General features: G+C 40.2%; 2 protein-coding genes across 10 annotated transcripts; both read right to left on the bottom strand.

The window, feature by feature from the left end:
* Positions 1-192: 192 nt before the first annotated feature.
* LOC104768388 (branched-chain-amino-acid aminotransferase 1, mitochondrial) lies at positions 193-2,508 on the bottom strand. Of its 3 annotated transcripts, none has more exons than XR_015588513.1 (9): positions 2,185-2,329; positions 1,929-2,103; positions 1,667-1,843; positions 1,442-1,573; positions 1,250-1,361; positions 1,040-1,156; positions 845-940; positions 503-615; positions 193-421 (listed from the first exon to the last, which is right to left on the bottom strand). XR_015588513.1 is itself a non-coding variant. In XM_087498217.1 (9 exons), exons 2-9 carry the CDS (start codon positions 2,034-2,036, stop codon positions 307-309), a joined length of 957 nt encoding a protein of 318 aa, XP_087354343.1. In that variant the 5' UTR covers positions 2,037-2,103; positions 2,375-2,508; the 3' UTR covers positions 193-306. The 3 variants fall into 3 exon arrangements, 2 of the variants coding, with proteins under 2 accessions (XP_087354343.1, XP_010490644.1); XM_087498217.1 differs by lacking the exon at positions 2,185-2,329 and adding an exon at positions 2,375-2,508 and having other exon boundaries at positions 1,250-1,348; XM_010492342.3 differs by having other exon boundaries at positions 1,250-1,348; positions 2,185-2,328.
* A 7,945-nt stretch (positions 2,509-10,453) lies between these two features.
* Positions 10,454-15,341, bottom strand: LOC104768378 (endo-1,4-beta-xylanase 2). 7 transcript variants are annotated; one of them, XM_087498192.1, is made up of 10 exons: positions 15,182-15,338; positions 14,672-15,022; positions 14,422-14,581; positions 13,708-14,054; positions 13,469-13,628; positions 12,965-13,311; positions 12,700-12,877; positions 12,067-12,612; positions 10,849-11,982; positions 10,454-10,756 (listed from the first exon to the last, which is right to left on the bottom strand). In XM_087498192.1, the coding sequence occupies exons 1-9, from the start codon at positions 15,265-15,267 to the stop codon at positions 10,867-10,869; spliced, it is 3,291 nt and encodes a 1,096-aa protein (XP_087354318.1). In that variant the 5' UTR covers positions 15,268-15,338; the 3' UTR covers positions 10,454-10,756; positions 10,849-10,866. The 7 variants fall into 7 exon arrangements, with proteins under 7 accessions (XP_087354318.1, XP_087354326.1, XP_087354330.1 ...); XM_087498200.1 differs by having other exon boundaries at positions 14,672-15,017; positions 15,182-15,312; XM_087498204.1 differs by having other exon boundaries at positions 15,107-15,304.
* Positions 15,342-15,411: the final 70 nt, after the last annotated feature.

Below are 15,411 nucleotides of genomic sequence, written 5' to 3'. Positions count from 1 at the left end.
AAATATTAGCATGACTTGAAATTTAATTTCGCGAGAGATTGCAGCCATATGATTAGGGTTTCCAAAACCTCAATCAGATTATATAATTTTGGGTCTTTGGGCTTAATATTCGTATTTTTAATTATGGGCTTTTGATCCGTTATTGGGCTTCAATTTTTGTTGTTTTCTCTCTACTGAAACAAGTGTTTAGAATAATACCAAAGCAAATCTGAACTTAGGATTATATGCAACTGCAATACAGTTTTTACTTATAACAATAACTTATAGATAATTTCAAAAGCAACATTCTTATATTAAAAAAAAACTTTAGGCAATCTCCATAACCCAATCCTTAGTGTCTTGGATAGAACCAGTTTGTATTCCCACCAGAATAGATCGAAGTTGCTGTGTAACAAGCGCATCTCCCACTTTGTACTCAATCCTGTAGATTGTTTATATAAACAGATATATGTATAAATTTTATGTAGACGCATATGTATCATGTATGTGGAGAAGAAGAGACCTTGTGTTCTGAAACGTGATGCTTCCAACAGAAGCAACCCCAGTGGCAGTTCCAGTGCAGAAAACTTCTCTTGCTTCCTTCAGTTCTTCGACCGCAACGGTTCGTTCATCCACCTGTCCATTACACACACTTGTTAAAACTCCCATGGGGTACTTATATATAGAAAGTATCTTTAGAAATCAAATTTTAAGTTTAAACATGTAAAGCCATATAAGGCAAATACAAACTATGCAGTGTGAAACAGTGTACGTGCTTTGCTTTGCCTCAAGAAAGGAAACAGAGTCTTGCTCTATTTTTGACTGAAAACGTTAAGAGGAACACAGATGTGGAATGAATACTAACCTTGTAACCAAGGTCAAGGGCGATTTCGATGACGCTCTTACGCGTGATCCCTCCTAGAATTGTTCCGTTAGTAGCTGGAGTCACTATTGTATTCTCCTGAAATACTCAACAAACTTCAATTAGTATACAAATCCGTCATTAGAATGAAAAGGAAAAGAAGCATTCAACTTCAGTCTTAAAAAGAGTTTGTTTAACCTTCACAAGGAATATATTAGAAGCAGAGACTTCTTCTATGTTCTTCCCAGTCTCTGCATCAAGATACAGAACATCCAAAAACCCTCTTGATTTCGCTCTTCTCATCGCCTCAAGCACCTTTTACAGTTTATCACCAAAATAAACACTTACTTTACAACGAAACAACTTGCGTAGTACTTGAAACCATATAGGATGCGAGTTAAAACTTACCGGACCGTAATTTGAAATTGCCTTTACGCCACCAGTTCCTCCAAGATAGGCGCGTGGAATTACCTCCTCCACGTACAGGTTCAACGCCGCTGTGCCTTCCTATACAAGCAATCTAATTCAAGACCAACACACAGATTGACTAAACAAAAGAAAGAAGAATCTCTCCCTTTTTTTAAGGGTATTGATAATGACCTTAAAATAGTTTTGAACAGGAGAGCCAAACACAAGAAACGTGAATTCTGGCGCTGCAGCCACACCCAAGCTTGCTCCGCTTCCAAACAACAACGGTCTGAGATACAATGAGCCTTTTCCAGGAGGAGGAACCTAATTGAAAAAGAAAAAAAAAAAAGCCTGAGCCTTTAAAAAAACTAAACCAAAGATTCATTTCGAGGAGCAAACGATATCGAAATTTTGTACCCAACGCCTGTTAGCAAGAACGGTCTGCTTAACACCTTCAATAAAGTGTTGAACAGAGGGAGAATGCATACACATTCTCTCAGCTCCTATCTTCATACGCATCGCGTTTAGTTCTGGACGGAAGAGAAGAACCTTACCGTCTTCTCCTCTGTACGCTTTCATCCCCTCGATTAGTCCCTGGGAACACCACCAGAAAAGTCGTTTTATATATTGTACCAGGCAACTTGTTTGATTTTTTGGATGAGATTTAAAAAGCTTTCACCTGGCCATAGTTGAGAATTCCAGCAGCAGGGTTTAGCTCGATGTTGCCGTAACGGCTAAGGTAACCCTGTTCGAAGTTTCCCTCGCTGCAACTTCTGGTGGCGAACATATAATCTGTCCGTACAAGACCGAATCCGAGTTTGTCCCAATTAACATCAGCATACTCTGCATCCTCACTGCAACACGAGAAGAAAAAAAATTCGACTGTTGACTATTGTTTACTGAAAGAAACTATTAACAGAACACACAATTTTTACCGCGTCGAAGGTTAAAAGAGTTATAAGTTAACACCACCACAAGAAGAGTTTAACACTTTTAACCCCACGAACGTGTTTGAGTTGCAAGTTGCAACCATAACGGTATATATATATATATATATATATATATTTAGAAGTAGACTTTTAGCAGATATTATTTAAAAACTGTTTCCTCATTTTGTTTTCTTACGTTTTTTATTGTTGTACGAGAGCTTTCTGCGTGTGCACCCAAAGTGAAACTCTCAACATATAATTCTCAGAATCGAGAGGAAGAGAAAATGATTAATGAGGACGTACCAACTCCAACTAAAATAATATTTGAGAAACTATTAAGTGTGAGAAGCGTGGAAGATTGAAGAAGGCATTTATTATAGCCATGTTGCTATTATTACTTTTTTCGGTAATTAGACCATCCCCATCGCGGGATTGAGTGAGACTTTCTTATTAGCATTACAATATTGAAACCAAAAAAAAACAAAAAAAAAAAGATGAGAGCGAAAGACTCTCACAATCTCTCATATATTATTTTAACAGTAAATATTTTAGTTTAGTTATTTATTTAAAATTTTCAAAAAAAGACTAATCATATATTGTCATGTGTATATGAATCTCTCATGAAGTTCTCAAAAATTTTCATTTGAGATTTGATTCTCACTTCTTATTTCTATTTTTTATTATTTTATTTTTTTTATGGGTGAGAACTCTTTTAGAATCCACATTGCACATGCTCCGAGGCCTCGTTTCTCACAGCCCTCTTATACGATTGTGAGAAGAGTAAGACTAATAATTTAAAATTTAATTAAACAATAACGTGATAATAAAAATAATACAGTATATTTTATTATTTCGATACCCTATGTTCACATGCATACTCATCGATACCAATGAAGATACTCTTAGAATACGAAATCAAAACTTTTGTTTGCATACCACAAAACCTTGAAAGATTATCTTTGTGGGGACATTAGTATGACAAGTTCTAACTAATAATTAACAAGACAGAAAAGTACATGTGAGTTTGTGATTTTTTTTTTTTATAAATCTTTTGGTATTATCTTTGATGAACTATATAGTACTACGTACTATCACGAAGGCTACCAATAGTTGAGTCTTGACTCTTGAGTGTCATAGTTTGATTAGCAATTATTTAGTTGGGATCTTTCTTACGCTGTTAAAGGTATATTGATGTTTATACTTGTTTGATTCAACTGTAAGTGAACTCTGTACTTTGTTTATAAGTGGTATTCAATTTGTTGCCCTGATAGTGAGAAACTTAAAAGTATGGTACAGTTGCGTATAGTCACTATTCACATAAAAATATTAACGGGAAACTAAATGCATACCAGCTTTCTTTCCTCAAGTTCATCATTAAATGAGCCCTACTTGTTTCTATTTTTGATAGTACCAGAAGCTTTTATAACCAACCTATTTGTATTCTTGTCTCATCAATTTCGATACAATTTTGTTGAAAGTATATGAACATATGGGAAAGTGGTTGTGAAAAAACTCCAAGTTGAATAATATCTACTAGACTACGTACTACAATTAAGGATGGTAGATGCAGTGAAGTTGGACAAGTATGAGAAATGTAGGTGGTGTGTATCATTCGTGATTACTCTTATTAGTAAGATTGACTCAACTAACCGATGATCTTACTTGGAGATTTCTACTAAAAGACATTTGGAGGTCTTGCATTGGTAGATTTGAGTATATTATTATTCTCTTTATCCCTTATTTATTCATAGAATGCCAATACTGTTGTAAACTAGAGAATTTAGGAAGTGAAATCTCTTAGTCTTATTGATTAATGTCGAGGTTACAACTATATATATAATAGGAGCATAAGGGCTAAAGCCCATAAAGCAATCGAGTACATAACATAGGCCATGGGCCGTAAAGCAATGGCCGATGGGCCGTACATGCGCGGACCGGTATATGGGCCGAATGGCCATGTCCTAACGGACTGTGAGCGAGCCGGTCTATAGAGTCCACAAGTGTTTTATAACACTCCCCCTTGGACGAGATGACCGTGCCATGTTGGATGGGATCGCTGCAATGTGCTTAGGGGATGCTGCCTCATTAAAACCTTACCAGGAAAACCCAATGGGACAAAACCTTGGTGAAGGAAAAAGAGTACAGCACACATTGCTCCCCCTGATCTAAACATCACTCCAAGTCCTGAAGTCTCCGCATCCCAATCTTGTGCGTGAGCTTCCTGAACGTCGATGTCGGCAATGCTTTTGTGAAGAGATCGGCTGAGTTGTCGCAGGACTGTACTTGCACCACTTGAACTTCTCCGGCCTTTTGTAGTTCATGTGTGAAGAAGAACTTCGGCAGTATGTGCTTCGTCCGATCTCCCTTGATGTATCCTTCCTTGAGCTGGGCGATGCAAGCCGTATTGTCCTCGTAGATGACGGTTGCTCCCTTGCTGTCTTCTAAGCCGCTATCCGTCCAAATATGCTGAGTCATGGACCGCAACCAAACACACTCACGGCTAGCTTCATGGATGGCTAGGATCTCCGCGTGATTTGACGATGTGGCCACAAGAGTCTGCTTCATTGAACGCCAAGAGATCGCCGTACCGCCGTGCGTAAACACATAACCTGTTTGTGACTTACCGTTGTGTGGATCGGATAGGTAACCTGCATCAGCAAAACCAACTAGACCATCTTTGTTATGGTTAGTATAAAATAAACCAAAATCAACCGTCCCTCGCAGGTACCTTAGGACGTGTTTAATACCATTCCAGTGCCGTATAGTTGGACAAGAACTATATCTTGCTAGGAGGTTCACGGCAAAGCATATGTCCGACCTAGTGTGGTTGGCCAGGAACATTAACGCTCCTATAGCACTGAGGTAAGGCACTTCAGGTCCAAGAATTTCTTCATTGGCCTTCTTAGGAGCAAATGGATCTTTATCCAAGTCTAAGCTTCTAACAACCATTGGGCTAGTCAATGGGTGAGCTTGCTCCATATTAAATCTCTTGAGTACTTTTTCTGTATATGCCTTTTGATGCACAAGGATTCCATTATTTACGTACTCAAGGTGCAATCCCAAACAAAATTTTGTTTTGCCTAGGTCTTTCATCTCAAATTCTTTCTTGAGGTATTCAACAGTTTGGGCGATTTCCCCAGAGGTACCGAGGATGTTTAAATCATCCACGTAAACTGCTATTATCACAAATCCTTTGTTTGCAAACTTCTTTATGAATATACATGGACTGATTGGGTCGTTCTTATAGCCTTTCTTGGCTAAATAATCACTTAGTCGGTTATACCACATTCGACCACTTTGTTTCAGTCCATAAAGCGATTTGTCTAGCCTTATGCAGTATTGGTCTCGAGTACCATTTGAACATTTATGTTCTATACCCTCTGGTAATCTCATATATATCTCATTATCCAGTGGACCATATAAATAGGCGGTTACAACATCCATTAACCGTAAATCCAAATTTTCTTTTATGGCCAGACTTATTAGATATCTAAAAGTCGTTGCATCCATCACAGGGGAGTATGTCTCCTCATAATCTATGCCGGGTCTTTGAGAGAATCCTTGTGCTACAAGCCGTGCTTTGTATCTCACTATCTCATTTTTCTCATTTCTTTTTCTTACAAAGACCCATTTGTGTCCAACTGGTTTAATGGTAGGTGTCGTCCTTAAGATCGGACCAAACACACTTCTCTTCTTTAAAGAGTTTAACTCCACATCAATGGCCTCTTTCCATTTAGGCCAATCTCTACTTTGAGTGCACTCTAATATGGATGTGGGTTCTAGATCCTCATTTATTTCAAGTGCTACCTTGTTTATAAATATTTCATCAATGTCGACATTTTTCCGGTTCCATTTTATTCCAGACATTATGTAATTGATTGATACTTCATTGTTATCAATTCCTTCAGGTTCTTGAAGTTCAGCGTCCTGAACTTCACCTGGTACATTAATTATTTCCGCGGCCATGTCTGGTTTTTCGGTAATTCCCTGAACCTCGGTCTGTTTTGCACCTTTAGACTTTCGAGGATTTTTATCTTTGGAACCTAACGGTCTACCTCGTTTCAAACGTGGTTTAGACTCTGTAGCAACTTGTTTATTGTGTTCCTTTTGAACATCAATACGTACTGGTGCATTGCAAGCTGGTATGTACGATTTTGTTACTCTCTTTGGGTCAGCAAAGGAATCTGGCAATTGATTAGCTAGCTGTTGTAAATGTATAATCTTTTGAACCTCTGCATCACATGCTAGAGTTCGAGGATCTTGCCAATTTAAGGATGTTTGATTCCATTTTAATTCTTTGACCAGCTTGCCGGTCTCACCACCTATAGTAGGGAATTCGGACTCAACGAATTGACAGTCCGCGTATCTGGCCTTAAATAGATCTCCTGTCAATGGCTCAAGATACTTTATAATGGTGGGAGACTCATATCCCACATATATTCCCATCCTCCTTTGAGGTCCCATCTTAGTTCTCTGTGGTGGAGCAACGGGTGTATAAACGGCACAACCGAATGTTTTGAGATGGGATAAGTCTGGCTCTTGACCCGATAATAATTGGGATGGTGAATATATGTGTTCACTAGATGGCCTGATGCGTATGAGTTCTGCTGCATGTAAGACCGCGTGTCCCCAAGCCGACACAGGAAGCTTCGATCTCATTAACAATGGTCGAGCTATTAATTGTATACGTTTAATGAAGGATTCAGCTAATCCGTTTTGTGTATGGACATGTGCCACAGGATGTTCCACACTCACCCCCATGGACATACAATAATCATTAAACGCTTGGGATGTAAATTCACCAGCATTATCTAGACGTATCGTCTTTAGTGGAAAGTCTGGAAAGTGTGCTCTTAATCTTATGATTTGAGCCAACAGCCTAGCAAATGCTAGGTTCCTTGTGGATAACAAGCAAACGTGAGACCATCTGGTTGATGCATCGATCATAACCATAAAATATCTAAACGACCCACATGGTGGGTGTATTGGTCCACATATATCACCTTGTATCCTTTCCAGAAAATGCAAAGTCTCTTTTGTGACTTTTACTGGTGATGGTCTTGTAATGAGTTTCCCTTGTGCACATGCTACACAAGTGAGATTTTTAGGGAAAACTCTTTTCTCCTTAAGGTTGTGCCCTTTTGAACTCTTAATTACTTTACGCATCATGTTCGAACCCGGGTGGCCTAACCGGTCATGCCATAGAGTGAATTTTTCAGTGAACATTTTGTGCTTAGCCATGTTAGCTTCTATCATGTTTATCTTAGCATGGTATAAACCAGTGGCTAGTGCAGGTATAGTCTCTCGGACCTTCTTTTGGCCGTTTACATTTTCAGTAATGTATAGGAATTCTTTAGTTCCTTCACCCTTGGTTTCAACATGATAGCCATTTAATCTTATATCTTTAAAGCTCAATAAGTTTCTCTTAGAGCTGGGTGAGTATAGGGCATCACTTAGTTCAATGTGTGTGCCGTTAGGCAACAAAATGTGAGCCTGGCCGTAGCCTTCTATCATGTTGGCTATACCCGCAATTGTACTAACATTTGCACTTTTCATTTTGAGATCTATGAAATATCTTTTGTCTCTTAGTATAGTGTGGCTGGATCCACTGTCCACCACTAGTTCACTCATGTCCTTGGCCATTTCTATAAATAGGACATAATTTTGTATTTTAATAGGACAATTATAAAATAAAAGAACCATTGCAATTAAATTAAATAATCATCCAATACAATAAAGGAAAATAAAGCATAAAAGCATTGAAATTAAACCGCTTTAAAACGAAAATCAATCATCATCTTGTAGGCAATCGGAAGTCTCTAGCAAGTCGTCATTCTCATGATCGAAGTCTCCTTCATCATCGATGTACGCATAGTTGGCTTCCGGATTTTTCTTTAGAACTTCTTGGTATGCATCAATGAGGTGTTTGGGAGTTCTACAAGTCTTGGACCAGTGGTTTGACATACCACATCTATCGCAGACCGATTTAACCTTGGTACGTGGTTTAAAGGATGTACGGCCCTTACCACCACGTCCGCGGCCTCTTCGGCCGGCCTGTCCGCCATGGCCGCCACGGCCACTACGTCCTCTGCCACCACGGCCTTGGCCGTATTGTCTTTCTCTGTGGACATAGTTGGTCTCATGGGGCGCTTTTGGCTCCTTAGACTCCATTGTAGTTTTCTTTCCCAAATCAACCTTATTTGCTTCCGGTAATGGGGCTGTACCGGGAGGTCTCATAGCACTGTTCATCAGCAGCAACTCATCATTCTGCTCAGCTAGCAGTAAACATTCAATGAGTGCCCCATAATCGGCAAAGCCTTGATGCCGATACTGTTGCTGAAGAACTCTATTGTTAGGGCTGAAAGTAGACAAAGTCTTTTCTATCAGTTCCCTTTCAGTCACCTCTTTTTCACATAGCCTAAGGAGTGAGACAATCCTAAAAAGCTCAGAGTTATACTCCTCCACGGATTTGTAATCCTGGATCCTTAGGTTCTTCCAATCGAACTCGGCCTTTGGAAGGAGCACCGTCTTTTGGTGCCCGTAACGGCGTTTAAGCTGTGTCCAAAGGGCGAGTGGATTGTCTATGAAGAGGTACTGGCTCTTGAGACTCTCTGCAATGTGATGGTGCATATGTTGGAGACACTTGTTCTTTTTCTTGTCAGTGCTCTCAACTTCCTCATCAATGCAACCAGCTAGGCCATTGGACCTTAGGTGGATTTCGGTGTCTTTGACCCATTCCAAGTAGTTCTTTCCAGAAGCTTGCAAGATGGGATAGTCTAGGCTTTTAAGATTCGCCATCTGCATATAATGTAGACAACCGATAGTTAGCATGCGGTATTTGAGACCGAATCATGCAACAAACATTTATTCAGGTCATGCGGTATTTGAGACCGAAACATGCCTTGGACCATGCGGTATTTGAGACCGAAACATGTCCTTGGACCATGCGGTATTTGAGACCGAAACATGTCCTTGGGCCATGCGGTATTTGAGACCGAAAACATGCCCTGGGCCATGCGGTATTTGAGACCGAAACATGCCCTTGCCTATAATGGATTTCGTATGGTTTAAAATCATGCATGCAAAGACAACAAAATCAAATATGTATGCATGCAACAATTTCCTTATTTTTTCTAGATAGGATTTCCTTTTTCTTAAATTTCCTTTTCTCTCTAGGATTTAGTGAATATTGTTTTAAGGGGTTTTAGATAATTACTATAACCGATTAGGAACTTATCCTAATCATAGTTTTAATTTCCGATTTTATGTTTTAAAGTTTATAGGAATTTAACAAAAGTTTTAGTTCAATCGGAATTTTCAACCCTTAACTCAAGCTTATCAAATTCGGTTTTGAGTTTTAACAATCCTAGAACATGATTCATGCAGCCGAAATTTACATGAACAATTTATGCTTGAATAGATCCTATCTTTATACATGATCCGTTTTTCAATATGATGCATGGATGGTCCGGTTTTGATATCCTAGAACATGTTTAAACAACAAAATATTTCTAGGTTCTTATGCATCACAACAAGCAGCAAACAACCAAATTCCATTCATAATATAATTGGTTTTAATTCTCAAGGAATCTAACAACCTAAACGCCAACAGGTTTTAGGGATCTTAAACTTTGTTGGTTGTGTACTTGTTTGTCTTAGGGTTCTGTATGTTTAAGTCCAAATTCGGATCATAGGGTTTTAAGAGTGTTCGGCCATATTTTACCTTTCACCGATTTGGATCTGACTGGATATGAACCGGGAGCTAACAGACCTCGATTTTAATCTCTCCCTCGCTCACGGACCACGAACAGAACCACGTACTAGATCACGAACAGAACCGCGAACTGGATCACGAACAGAACCGCGAACTGGATCACGAACAGAAATCGCGGACAGAACAACGAACAGCTTCCGCGGACAGAACAACGAACTGCTTCCGCGGATCACGAACGGCTTCCTACGAACCGCTTGGTACTTCTCTCGTCCGGAATCACGAACCGCGAACAGATGAACTCACCCCCGAACTCGAACCACAAATCTCGATCAAGCTGCCGATAGAAGCTTGATCACGAGCTTAAGGTATGCTCGTGAACAAGGAGATCCTCGGACAGAAAAGGGTTTGATCTCGGATGGGAGCAAGAACGAAGATGGTTTAGGGTTTGTGAAAGAGAGAAGAAGATCGGCGGCTGCCTTAGGGTTTGGGAAGCGGCGGCTGTTTTTTTTAGGTTTTAGGGTTAGAGGCTATCGTGCTGATAACGTGTTGTAAACTAGAGAATTTAGGAAGTGAAATCTCTTAGTCTTATTGATTAATGTCGAGGTTACAACTATATATATAATAGGAGTACAAGGGCTAAAGCCCATAAAGCAATCGAGTATATAACATAGGCCATAGGCCGTAAAGCAATGGCCGATGGGCCGTACATGCGCGGACCGGTATATGGGCCGAATGGCCATGTCCTAACGGACTGTGAGCAGGCCGGTCTATAGAGTCCACAAGTGTTTTACAACAAATATGAGTTACTTTGATTGTGTTTTCTGAACAGAGCCTCAACTTAAGGGAAGTTGCTTAGTTCTTGCGCTGTAAGTAACACAAGTATAGAAGAAATATGATTTCAGTGAAGTCATCTGCACAAGAAAACAAAGAGAAGGGGAAGGGCTTTGTATCTTTACCAATGTTACAATGAAACTCTAAAGATCTGTAATGACATCAATTGGAGAATTGCCTTTGTCAACAACAAAGCTCGTCACATACTTGCTCTCTGAAGTAACAACTTCCAGTGTGTAACTCCCATGATAACCTCTAAACTCCAATGCTCCTTCATTCTCAATCACTCCATCCACAAAAGTCAACCACTCTCGTTTAATCTCAAGAAACCTCTTCCCGGCTTCGTTAATTTCACCATCCGCATTCACCAAATGTGAGTGTTCTCTGCTCATAAACAGCTCCCAGAATCCCCAAAGCATCACACCTTCAACCGCTGGGTGAGCAAACGCTTCCCATAACATCACCTCGAGATCATCACCTCTTACATGCTCATTAATCGAGGACACATCAAGTTCTGTGAACCATATTGGCAAGCCGAGTGTGCTTAGCTTGTCTAAAGCAGAACGGACTATGTGACCTACCGGACTGGTTATATGTCCTTGAATCCCGATTCCTCCCACGGGTGCACCTTTTTTTTGCAGCTTGTGTACGAGTTTTATGTACTTCTCGGGGGATGACCTCGAGTCAAACCCATCTTCTATGTGGTATTCATTCAGAAACAGAGTCGCTGAGGGGTCTAACTCGTGTGCGGCCTTGAACATTTTTGCTCTTGCATTAGAGCCTAGTCGGTCTCGATAGAATGATCCGTGAAGCATTTCGTTGTTCACATCGTAGTGTCTAAATTTCCCACTGTAACGGGTAAGAAGATCTGTGACACGGTTCTCAACCGCTGCTTCTAGCTCGGAACCGCTCAGCTGTTGGACCCAAGGTTGAATAGCGGACTCTACCTCCCACAATATGCAATGGCCTCTGGTTTCTATGTTGTACCTCTCACAGAACTCGAGCATCTCGTCTGCGTCCCGGTAATTTAAGTTCCCTTGCTCTGGCTCTGTCCAGTACCATTTCAGCTCATTACCAAACACTGCCCAGTCGAAATTGTTAAGAAAGAAATCGACAAAGTCTTCGTTATCTATATTGCTCCGACTAATGCATGACCCGAGTGGGAAACTGTGACGTGTCTGTCTGATCTTCACCGTGGCGCCAGACAATTCGCTAGGATCTACACCTGAGAATTTGAGGCAAACATTGCGTTTACGAACCTGCATAACAGAGATAGAGCATTGGTGTGAAGTTTAATTTTTTCGTGTCAAACATGTAACGAGTAATATGTTTTCGTAGGTTACCACATCAGCTTGTGCTTTGAGATAATTCAACCGTGGCTTATGATCAACAGCAAAAATCTGTAGACCTGAAACCATAAGATCAACACCAGGAGAAGGACCCTGGACATGAACCATAATCTCTTTTGCTTGCTTCTCGACTCTAAATGAACCCACAACTTCATGCCAGTCGCCATCATCGACCTCAACTTTTCCTCCATTAACCCATTTACCATCAACACTGAGTGCGATATTTACGTCCTGTGGACTGGTAGTTCCTCCTGAGCCAATTTTAACCCAAGCTGAAACCTGGTATGTTAGAAACAGCTTCACTCTATCAGTTATCATCTGAGCAGGACCCATCCATGTGTCACTTCGGTTTGTCGCGAGCACATATCTTCCAGATAGATATCCATATGTTGTTCTAAGTGAGTCTCTAGCCAGTGGAGGTAATATCCTGGGAGAGCCTTCTCCAACTTTTAAAAGGCAGTCTCCAAGAGGGAACCAACCATCGATTGTTCCATCGCTTAGGTGGCTATTCGAAACAATGTTCATCCCAAAAGCATGATTCTGTAGCAAAATAGAAACAATATATGATTCATTAAACACAAGGAGAACGTTAATATTAGAAAGCACGAAACATTAAGATGTGTTAACCTCAATATATGGTCGTCCTGAAGGAGTGTCTTTCTCTGCAGGCTTTACAACGAAATGGTCGACAAAAACATCAATCCCTGGTGGTGGTCCTTCAATGTATACAACTGCTCTAGCTGGAGATCCATTCAAGAGGAACTTTCCTTTTAACTGCACCCAATCATCGCGTTGTGCCTGAACACTTTAAAAAGGAAACAAAGCTTTCTTCAACATTTGTGGCAAGATTCACAGTTGATCAGAAAAAGAGACACCATATGGAGAACCTCACCTGGAAATGCCTACGTATTCTTCACGTTGGTCAAGGTATTGAACATACAAAGTGGCCTGCAATGTGTGTTGGCTATGCGATAGACGAACAACAGAAGATACTTCATAAATGAGTTTTCGCTGGACTCTTTCTGTTATATCCTGTTCGATTCCGCTCCACTTATGTGTGCGTTCTGATGCAGAAGCAAAACACGTTCCAGAATGCGGTAGTATCTTCCCATCAGCTAAAGACTCATGTAACATAAGATTGCACCCTCTTCCAGACCAATGATTGAGGCCATCGGAAAAGCTTGAATTTAGGAAGATGTGATGATCATATTCAGGAGCTGGGCAGAATTCTCGGCTTCTCTGCATATAAGACAAGTGAAGAAACATATTCAACTACTGAAAACAGCATCTTAAGATCTTAAGAAGGAAAAGAAGAAACTAGGTTCAGCTAATAGATTGATCATGTAAATGTACTTTCGGTCTCTCTATTTTAACAGTCCACATTGTGTCACATTACCTCAAACTGATTATCGCTTTCGCAATGGATGGTGACAGATTTTATAAGAAGGTCGATCCCAGGAGGTGGCCCTTCCAAGAAGAATACAACACGGTCAGGTCTTCCTGACAGTACGAAAGTGCCTTCCAGAGTTTTCCAAGTATCTTTCGAAGCATCAGTTCTGCAGATAAAAACATTATAAATGTCAACATTTCTGGGTCTTCTTGTGACTATATATTACAAAGAAATGGTTCCATTACTTTCCAATTCCTTGAAATTCCGTTGCTGAGCTTTGATGCTCTAACTTCAAAGTGGCCAAGACCTGCGCCGACCCTAGAACAGGTTCAGATACACTAACACTAGCAGAAACTTTATATGAATAGCCAGGAGAAACTCTGTCTGTGATATCTTGCTCCAGTCCTTGCCAGGTTTCACTTCGGTTATTAACAACCGCATATGATCCTAAGTTACAGTCGTTGCTACTAACAACAAATGAATCACAACTGTTGGCATTCCAAGAATACAACCCATCAGAGAAGTCATGGTTCTCGATGATATTCAAAGCAGAAGGAAAGACACCGGAATCTTCTGTGTTATCTTTGGTATCCTGTAGTGAAATTGTAAGCCACAAGAAAATGTTAAAACAAGACTAGTTAAGCTCGCTGTTTCTTGTAATCTGGAATATAAAGTTTAGAATCAGATGATCCCGGAGAGCTATATAATGCTTTAATGAAACATTTTGAACTTCTAACATTTGGCTAACTTCTCTCTACTTCAACCAGCTGAAACAACCAGAAATATACATAATGAAAAAACTTGGACGCATGATTGTTACTTCTATCTGAGTCTCTAATGACTCACCTATCACTCATCTAAAGGTTTATCTACTCTAATAACCGCCTTGCTCTACCCGAGTTATTCAAATTGTCAAGTAGCATAGGACAAAGGCAGGTAAGGAAAGGCATACAGTTTACCTGGACATCACTTGAAGTGGATGATCTAAGGGTAACTGAGCGTACAAGGAGATCTTTCCCTGGAGGTGGACCTTCCAAATAGAAAACAACACGGTCGGGCATATTTGATATGGAAAACGTTCCTTCAAGATCAACCCACTTGTCTGTTAAAGCAAATGTTCTGCAATTAAGTTCCAATTCAATCAGGACTATCAACAAAATTTTCAATCAAAGTCCAAACTCCAAAGATATAACCATTCAAAAACCGTACTTTCCGATGAACAAATACTTGGTAGGCGAGTCTTCATGCTCAAGCCTCACAGTAGCAAGAACCTCAGCTGATTGACCAGACACACCGACACAAGCTGATACAGTATAAGTAACTCCAGGAGAAACTCGGGTTGTAATGTCTTGTTCAAGGCCTTGCCAAGTGTCTCTCCTATTAGTTACAACGGCATAGCCACCGCTGGAGGAATCAGCAGACATTGTTGCCTCTGAGCTAAAAGGGTCAGAAGAAACAACAAACGCTTTACATCCGTTAGGATACCAAGATTCAATCCCAGCAGAGAAGTCACCGTTCACAACGATATTAGGATCCGCCATGACTGTGTTGCCGCCTGTACTGCAACAAAAAAAAAAAAAAATTGAGTAAACGAGAAATCAATCTAAATGCAGATTGCAGATTATCATTCGAATCAACACGTACCAAACAATTCTAGATGAAATTGATGAAATGGGTCAACCCAAAAAAAAAAAAGAAGAAGTCAATTAAAAATCTCACCTTTGATCGAGAAAGAAGAAGAGGGAGAGAGGAGGGAGAAGAAAGAAGAAGATGAATAGCCGAAGAAGGAGAAGTCCAACAATCATTCATCAGAAGAGATTTGATTTTTCTCTGTTGTTTCTCATTAAAATAAAAAGTCAAAATTGTGGTTTGACTCTTCACTTGGGTGGGGGGGGGGGGTCCAATACTTGAAACTAATTGGGCCGGGCTTGTTTTTTAAAAGTTGCAAT

The sequence above is a fragment of the Camelina sativa genome, chromosome 3 (assembly GCF_030686135.1).
Source record: "Camelina sativa cultivar CO46 ecotype springtype chromosome 3, ASM3068613v1".
NCBI lineage: Eukaryota > Viridiplantae > Streptophyta > Magnoliopsida > Brassicales > Brassicaceae > Camelina > Camelina sativa.
This window is presented reverse-complemented; position numbering and strand designations above follow the sequence as displayed.

What these genes read in the sequence shown, in the direction of transcription:
- LOC104768378 (XM_087498190.1), bottom strand. Translation starts at nt 15,267, where the DNA reads ATGATTGTTGGACTTCTCCTTCTTCGGCTATTCATCTTCTTCTTTCTT. An exon ending in TTCTTCTTTCTCGATCAAAG is followed by an intron (nt 15,023 to 15,181) that starts GTGAGATTTTTA and finishes TTTTTGTTGCAG; the next exon opens with TACAGGCGGCAACACAGTCA. An exon ending in GAATTTCAAGGAATTGGAAA is followed by an intron (nt 13,629 to 13,707) that starts GTAATGGAACCA and finishes TTTTATCTGCAG; the next exon opens with AACTGATGCTTCGAAAGATA.
- LOC104768388 (XM_087498217.1), bottom strand. Translation starts at nt 2,036, where the DNA reads ATGTTCGCCACCAGAAGTTGCAGCGAGGGAAACTTCGAACAGGGTTAC. An exon ending in CTGTTCAAAACTATTTTAAG is followed by an intron (nt 1,349 to 1,441) that starts GTCATTATCAAT and finishes TTGCTTGTATAG; the next exon opens with GAAGGCACAGCGGCGTTGAA. An exon ending in CAATTTCAAATTACGGTCCG is followed by an intron (nt 1,157 to 1,249) that starts GTAAGTTTTAAC and finishes AAACTGTAAAAG; the next exon opens with GTGCTTGAGGCGATGAGAAG.